This window comes from Geospiza fortis, unplaced genomic scaffold (genome assembly GCF_000277835.1).
Source record: "Geospiza fortis unplaced genomic scaffold, GeoFor_1.0 scaffold188, whole genome shotgun sequence".
Taxonomy (NCBI): Eukaryota; Metazoa; Chordata; class Aves; order Passeriformes; family Thraupidae; genus Geospiza; species Geospiza fortis.
The window spans coordinates 3,562,046-3,570,102 of NW_005054337.1; the positions used below are offsets into that span (position 1 = coordinate 3,562,046).

Sequence of the window (8,057 nt, forward strand, 5' to 3'; positions counted from 1 at the left end):
GGAAAGATGAAACAGACTCTCCAACTGTGCATCTAGGACTGGACTCTGATTCTGAGAGTGAACTTGTCATCGATCTAGGAGATGATCATTGTGCTCGTGAAGGAAGGAAAAACAAGAAAGAATCTAAAGAATCTTCTCCTAAACAAGATGGTAGGATGAAATTATTTCCTTTTGTTTCCCCTCTGTTTTGTAGGGCTGTTAGCAAAGGTAGAATTGCCACCTTTATTTTTGCATTAAGATAAAAATGGTTTTAATACAGATATTTTTAGGAGTGATTGTTCATCCTTTGTGACTATGAAAAAAGTTTTCAGTGCCCATTGTAGTTTCTGGTTTAAACAAAGCTAGTTTTACTGTTTCCTTTCAGCAGAACTATGAATATCCATAATTTTTGCTGGGCAGGACCCAGCACTTGGCCTTATTGAATCTGATTAAGTTGTCCCAGCTCTTTGATTCAATCTGTCAAGATCTTTGCAGAGCCTTCCTGCCCTTGAGCAGATCAGCACCCCTGCCCAATGTGGTGTCATCTGCATTTGGTTGTCAATGTCAGTTCACTGTTGTTTAGAAAGTTTATAGTTTCTTCAGTTACTGCTCAGACATTAATCCTTTAGAATGTTTTTTCTCCTGAAAGAAATTGGGATGACAGGTGAAAGTGGTAAGGCAGAAACACCCTAACAAGTGCTAACCTCTCACATATCTTTTGAATGAGGTCAGGCTGTTTTTTCTTGGTTTTGTACTTCTTGTTTTGCTTAGCCACTGATGCATCTGAATTGCCACCACTCTTTCAACTAGACTGAAATGACTTTACTTGTAGAATATTGATTACTTTTGAGGAAAACAATTCAAAGCAGACTGGAAGGTATATATAGCTGTTCCAAAAACTAGATGGAAAATTACAAATCAGATGTGTTGGTGAAAAGCAGGCATAACATTTTATGTTTTGTTTAGTTGTAGGTAAAACTCCACCTTCCTCCAGTGCAAGCACCCAGCCTCTACCAGAAACTCCAGTGCTCACCCGCTCGGCGTCGCAGACCCCCCCAGCTGGTGTGACAGCAACCACCAGTGCTGCTTCTACTGTCAGTGCTCCCTCTGCTGCCACAGGGAGCCCTGTGAAAAAGCAGAGGCCTCTGCTGCCCAAGGAAACCGCCCCTGCTGTGCAGAGGGTGGTGTGGAATTCTTCAAATAAATTCCAGACATCTTCTCAGAAGTGGCACATGCAGAAGGTGCAGAGGCAGCAGCAGCAGCAGAGCCAGCAGTCTCAGTCCCAGCAGCCTCAGTCCTCTCAGGGGACAAGATACCAGACAAGACAAGCAGTTAAAGGTACACACTTTTCTAACTCAAATGTGCCTGTGGTGCCATAATTCCCCAGTAGTGATCCCTGTGCTCCAAGGGTGCCCAGCCAAGAGTTCTTCTGTATAAACAAAATCTCAAAGTGTGCTTCTACTCTGATGAGTGTCTTTAGTATCAAAGTTACTCGCTAAAGTTGCTCTTTCTGCTGTGTATTTCGAGTCATGTCTTCTTATTTTAATGACAAAAAAATTGTGTGTCTGTGTAAATATTTTTGCTTTTCATAGCCATAACAGATCTGGAAGGGTGAACTGAATAATTTTCTGGATCATATGCTAAAACCATTAACTATTCCACTTGCATGTTTACCAATGTCACCTCAGTATCTACAAATTGCTTCCAGTTTTATCTGACAAGCAGCAGATCTGAAGGGTTTTTCAGAGTATAATTTGACAACAATGAAATCACCCAGGCTCCAGGATTTGTCTTTGAAATCCCTGTTGTTTGACAAGACTTTGATGCTAGTTTACTGAGCAAACAGCCCTGGCATTTCAGAATGTTTTCACAACTGTTTTCTCACCATCCCTTTGCTGGAGCCTTCACCGATAGCTGGCACAGGGTAACACAAACCTGTGCTTCCCTTCACTTAACAGCAACTTTGTGTAAATCAGCTTCATTTGTCATTTCAAGTTAATAAACTGAAATGTTTACTGCTGTGCCTGATGAGGAGACATTCTCCACTCTGCTGACACCACTGGCACACAGGGGTGTAGAGGAGAGAGGTTTGGGTGATGGTTCACGTACAGACATTTACTGAGGCTCATTTCTCTGGTCCCAAACTGCTTTTGTTTCTGTCATTTAAGCAGTGTTGAGGAAGTGGTATCTTTCTGCTTGTAGACTGCACAAATTGATACAAAAATACACTGTGAGGGAAAATAAATGTGGAAATTGGAGAAGTTAAATGCAAAACTTTTAATAGAATCGTGCTTTAATACATACCCTAATAGTATGGGCTGAACTTTGTGTTCAGCCCATGAGTTTGTTTCCTCAATATTGTTTACTATTGAGCATATCATGGCAATGTTCCTTCTTAAATATTATAGTCTAGAAATATATAATGTGAAAACTATAAAATCCATAGATTTCTTATATACTGAATTGGCATAAAAAATATAGCACATAAAGATGAATAAATTGTTTATTTCAGTAATTCCACTACTGAGGATATTGGCAATGAAGACATCTTTTATAATATGAATCAGTAAAAATAGTTTGAAAAGTTTTATTCTTAAAAAAACACCAGTTTAACAATACTCCAGCAGATAAGTCATTAGAACTGAGAGAGACTTTAGACCAGTCTAAAATGATAAGTTTCAAAGTTATATTTACTTCATTACCTCTAAGCCTTACAATTATGTACAAGTTCAGTGGCTGAGCACTGTGTAATTAATCATTAGATGGCACTATTGTGTAAATAATACAAATCTGGAATGGTTACATGCACACAGTTTAGTTAGATATTGAAGGCAGACGTTTGCCTGTTGTTTTCATAATTCCTTGTGTGATTGATCCCCTCAATGTTCTCTTTTCTTAGCTGTGCAGCAAAAAGAGATCACCCAGAGCACTTCCACATCCACTATAACCTTGGTCACAAGCACTCAGCCTATTTCCATGGTTACCAGCTCTGGATCTGCAAGCACACTTTCTTCTTCACTCAGCACAGACTTGCCAATTGCAACAGCTTCAGCTGATGTGGCTGCAGATATTGCTAAATACACCAGCAAAGTGAGTTCTGCAGGAAGGTTTTCATGAAGTTGTACCTTTCTTTTAAAGTTGTACCTCTCTTTTTAAAACACCCTGTAGTTTCATCAGGTGGGATAAATGTGTGTTCACACATTAAAGAGATGCTAAGTTCTTAAAGAGAAGGGGTGATCTCATAGTGACAGTGAGGAAGGGATGTGAGCTTTCCATACTCTCTTAGATACTTAGACTTTAAAAATCAATGAATACTATATATTTTTGCATTGAGTTTCTTCCCCAAATTCATGGTTATGTGTTTTGTGTTTATAAATTATATCAATAGCAATTTTTTTGAAAAGTAGAAGGTCAAGCAGTTCACCTGTTCAGGACACTTAAAAATCAGAGTCCTGATCAAAATTGTGCTCTACCTTCTAAATAAGTAGAGCCAGGTAAATGTCATATATTTATAGAGAGAGAAGGGTAGCAATATAGGTTCCCAGTAGAGAAGTTGAAAGAAAATGGAAGTGGAAATCTATTAAAAGTATATATCAAAGAATTATTTTCCCTTCTTTTTGTCTTTCAGATGATGGATGCCATCAAAGGAACAATGACTGAAATATATAATGATCTTTCAAAAAATACTACTGGAAGTACAATAGCTGAGGTTAGTGTAAGAGTAAAAAACCCCTTCTATTTTAAGTTTGAAAAATGCAAATTAGTATTTTTATATATATTTAAATGTGCCACATAACTGTATCTACAAAGTTTCATACATGGAAATTGTCAAGAGATAAGTAATTTCTGTGCTGTTTTAGAAGTAATGATTAGAATGGTGGAAAAAACCACTGAAAAAATACCAGATGGGCTCTGTAAGATAAGCATTAAGCCATCAAACCCAGGTTCTTCAATCTTCTTTCAAGAATGTGCCACCTTTTTTAAAATTAGAAATGAAGTTGGTTTTTTTGAAAAGAAAATTTTTGTAAACTCTGTAGTGCAGTAGTTTATTACAACCATAGTTTTTAATATTTCTTTGAAATACTTTTAAACACTTTGCATTTTTAATGAAATGCAATACATTGCTTTTGATGTTCCCTAAGAGTAGGACTTAGTATGTTTTAAGGGGTTTTTTTAAGGTTGAAAAAGCAGATTAAGCAGTGCAAACTAAGAATGAATGGGAACAAATAAAGCTCAATGTGATGATTTGCTTACCTTCTTTAACCAAAATAAGGAAGTCAAAGTTCTGGGCAAAGATATTTGTATTCCTGATCCACAGTGAATAGATAATCTTGCTTTTCTAAGCCTCATCTAGTTAAAATAAAAGATGAAATGTCATGCTAACAAATGCAAACAGCACTGAGGAATAGGTTCTTGATTCCAGTCAGAAATTTGAGATGTTTCAGAGGAATCAAGTTTAACAGAAGTTAATGTAAGTTTAACAGAAGTTTTTTGGTCTTCTAAGAGTCCTGTGCTATTTATGGTGAGCAAATCTAGCAAACAGATATTTAGAATACTTCACACTTTGGTTTGGGGTTTACTATTGTCTTTTCCTCATGTTAATATGAAGGAGCCTTGATGTAAACAATGGCTCATTGCTTTGGGCATGTTTTTTTTATATAATAATTATGTATTACCATGTTCTGTTTGTTATTACTAACTATTAAATTTTTAATATTTAGATTCGGCGTTTGAGGATTGAGATAGAAAAACTTCAATGGTTACATCAACAGGAACTTTCAGAAATGAAACATAATCTAGGTATGAAAATGCCAGTCCAAAACAGTGTCAGGTATTGTCCTACATAGAAAATGGAAATGCTTATAGTATATGTTACCTTCATCATATTGTCCCTCTTGGAACTAACACATTTGCTTTGTAAAGAAACTAAGATATAATGAACAAATGAGATGAGAGAAGAGATGGAATCTTCTGTATTTTCTAAGTTTGGAGCAGAACAAAAGTTTGGGCTTTCAAAGACAAAGCACATTAGCAGCAGCTGCATATGTTCTTTTTGTGCTTATGCTGTATTCTGGTTCTTTGTGGGACATCTAGGACTAAAGTGTTAAACAAATGGAAGGTAAGGGTTAAAAATCACGGTGCCACAGTAAGAAAAGGAGGTGGAAGACTTGCATTTGTTGAGTAGGTATGAAACAGATGCCGAAACTCAGGGAATACCTTGACTGCTAGCTTTAATTTCATGCTGTCTTTAAACTTATGAATAGTACTGTTTTGCTCCTTGCTGTTGGAGAGTGGAAAATGCAAACCCACCTTTCTCTGGATTCTGAGTAGAACTGACAATGGCTGAAATGCGTCAGAGCCTGGAACAGGAACGGGATCGTTTGATTGCTGAGGTGAAGAAGCAGCTGGAATTGGAAAAGCAACAAGCAGTGGATGAGACCAAGAAGAAGCAGTGGTGTGCCAACTGCAAGAAAGAGGCCATCTTTTATTGCTGTTGGAATACCAGCTACTGTGACTACCCCTGCCAACAAGCTCACTGGCCTGAGCATATGAAATCTTGCACACAGTCAGGTAATGGTGCCTCTTACACAGCTGGGGGGTTTGGGTGGCTGGATGGATCCACAGTGACTCAGTTCTTAATGTGCTGATGGGACTCTGAGGAGGGACTGTGGACTGGCTCCCTTGAGTAGTGGCCTCATTCTCTTTTCCCCTTGATTTTTAGCTACTGCGACACAGCAAGAAACAGATACTGAAATTAGCACAGAAACACTAAATAAATCCTCCCAGCCCAGTTCAAGCGTGCAGTCTACACCCACAGAAACAGCCAGCACTCCTAAGGAAAAGGAAGGCTCAGCTGATAAAAGCAAAGAGAGTGTTACAGTGAGTATCATCACTTCAGACAAAAATAATGTGTAATATTTCTCTGAAACCTACCCCTTAAGGCTTCCCTGGATAAGCCAGGAACTTGTAACCATTTGTATATTTCAAAGAGTGCGTTTTGGGGAGTGATAGAGAGTTGTGGTTTTTGTTCTTCATCTTGTAAAAAAACCTCCTTCTGCCCTTTGGGAACACCCTTTCCCTTTCATTAATTCCCAAAAAAACCTTGTGTTGGCTTGACTGATCCTTCCAGCCAAGGGGGACTGGACCTCTTTCTCTCTCTCTCTCCAGGACCCATCAGTGTAGCTTCTGGTCGGGATCTTTCGATACAAGTTGCCTTCTGATAAGCAATACTGACTGCAGCACTTCCAAGCCCTTCTTGCCTGGGGGTTCAGAGGCCAAGCTCAAGACCTGCATTCAAACCAACTTACTTTCTCACCACAGACTGCCATTAGGGTACCACAATGTTCCATAACACTGATACAACACTTCACCTGGATCTACGGTTAATGGAGCAGTTTTGAAATCCTCCATAGCATCTACTCTGATAGTTTTCAGTAGGCAAGGATGAGCAAATGCTCTAAAAAGAAAGGGACTTAACATTGCATATATAGAAAATGTTTATAGAGAAGATTCTGCTTTATAGGTAGGGCTTGACTATTAGCAATTTCGGCATCAGTTTTTTTCTGCCCTTGCAAGATTTATTAAATGAAAAATTTTAGTGGGAGGGTGGGGCTGATCCTTCAAACCCTTACACATGATCCTCCACATCAGTAGGAGCCTTGTTGTATTTTAAAATATTAAAAGCAAACTAATTTTGTAGTATTGTGATTCCAGCATGATGTCTCATCGAGATAGTCCTGTAGAATTGGGAAGCATAGTAATTTAGAGAGCTGTGTTCATTTCTTGACACTTTTGCTACTGTCTGGTGTTAGATCTCTGGGCTTGAAATGTCATCTAAGGGAGTAACTTGGGGAATTGAAGGGGGGAAAAGGAGATGCTGTTTCACTTAAATGTTTTGATGAAGTTGGTTAAACTCTGGCTCACTCATTTAATGTTTGTATGCATTGTTATGGCAGCACAAGCTTTGTATTACTGGGGAGGTAGGGAATGTGAGAAAAAAACCTGCCAGGGAATATTCCAGTTACACAGATATGGAATTGCTTTTATATAGATGTTCTACCTGAAACATCATGCTGTATACATTGATCATGTTCATAATTTGAATTTTGTTTTATTAACAAAGAAGTAACCTGTGAATTCATTAAGATGCAAATTTTTAACACAAAGAAAACTCCAACACAAATTGCATATCATAACAATAATAATGTAACAACTAGGTGGAATTTATGTACAAGCTGAGGCTTCTACTGAGGTTGCCTGTGCTGTCTCTGCAGATAGCAACAGGTGTGACAAGCACCCAGCCTATAAAACTGGTCCAGGTACCGCAGACCACCACCTATATTCCAACTACTCAACCCACAATTGTAAGTACAGCATCATCATTTAAAGTCTGCAGCAATGCTGTTCCTGGCATTAAAATTGCTCAGTATCTCTGGGGGGTTGTCTCCGTCTGCTGTTGTATCAAGAGATGAATTCACTGGTATAGTCTCAATTTGCAATGCAAAATGCTTTATTTTGCTGTGCAACATTCCACCTTTTCATTCCATTCGTGATTGCAAGAATTCAGAAATCTTTAAGTCTGGCAAAGGCACTGAGGACAAGCAGAGGCCATTTCACATTACTGGTCTGTTTCATGTATATACTTGACCACAACATCAATGTAAATATATAGAATTCATTTTAAATATCTTTTAAATATTGTTTTGTCTATGGTATCATAAAGAGATTAGAGATTTAATTATTTCTGAGCTATGCTTGATATTCCTGTGACATCTCAGTACCTGTGAAAAAGAATATGCATTTGTCAGCAGTGTCTCTCCCATGCAGTCTTGCACATTAGCATTATGAAACGAGAATTCGCATTGGAATCAGACCTGGGTTTTTTCCATCAAAGGTTTAACCAAGGACATCCGAATTCCCTAGTGTCAGTCACAGTAGATGGGACAAAAGTGAGTTGGATTTTAGTATTTTATGCACCATATTAGCCCGTTGTTTCAGCTGTTTGTGCTCTGCAGTGCTCATGTCAGAGCCAGCCACTGAGCTGATGCTGCCCTGGTCACAGCATGTGCTCTGCCTCT

The 8,057-nt window shown here is 38.4% G+C and overlaps 1 protein-coding gene across 8 annotated transcripts in view; it reads left to right on the forward strand.

Annotated features, from left to right (window-relative positions):
- Positions 1 to 8,057, forward strand: part of ZMYND8 (zinc finger MYND-type containing 8) — a 48,937-nt gene that overhangs the window by 37,144 nt on the left and 3,736 nt on the right. For 4 of the 8 annotated variants that reach the window (XM_031057973.1, XM_031057977.1, XM_031057975.1 and 1 more), the window contains exons 14-21: positions 1 to 150; positions 946 to 1,317; positions 2,879 to 3,069; positions 3,608 to 3,688; positions 4,701 to 4,779; positions 5,311 to 5,550; positions 5,702 to 5,859; positions 7,254 to 7,717. The exon at positions 1 to 150 is cut by the window's left edge and continues 345 nt beyond it. In XM_031057973.1, the coding sequence (XP_030913833.1) occupies positions 1 to 150; positions 946 to 1,317; positions 2,879 to 3,069; positions 3,608 to 3,688; positions 4,701 to 4,779; positions 5,311 to 5,550; positions 5,702 to 5,859; positions 7,254 to 7,451 (1,469 nt within the window). In that variant the 3' untranslated portion in view covers positions 7,452 to 7,717. Of the gene's footprint in view, positions 151 to 945; positions 1,318 to 2,878; positions 3,070 to 3,607; positions 3,689 to 4,700; positions 4,780 to 5,310; positions 5,551 to 5,701; positions 5,860 to 6,147; positions 7,718 to 8,057 lie in introns of those variants that run through there. The other 4 variants (XM_031057974.1, XM_031057978.1, XR_004081845.1 and 1 more) reach the window with 3 other exon arrangements.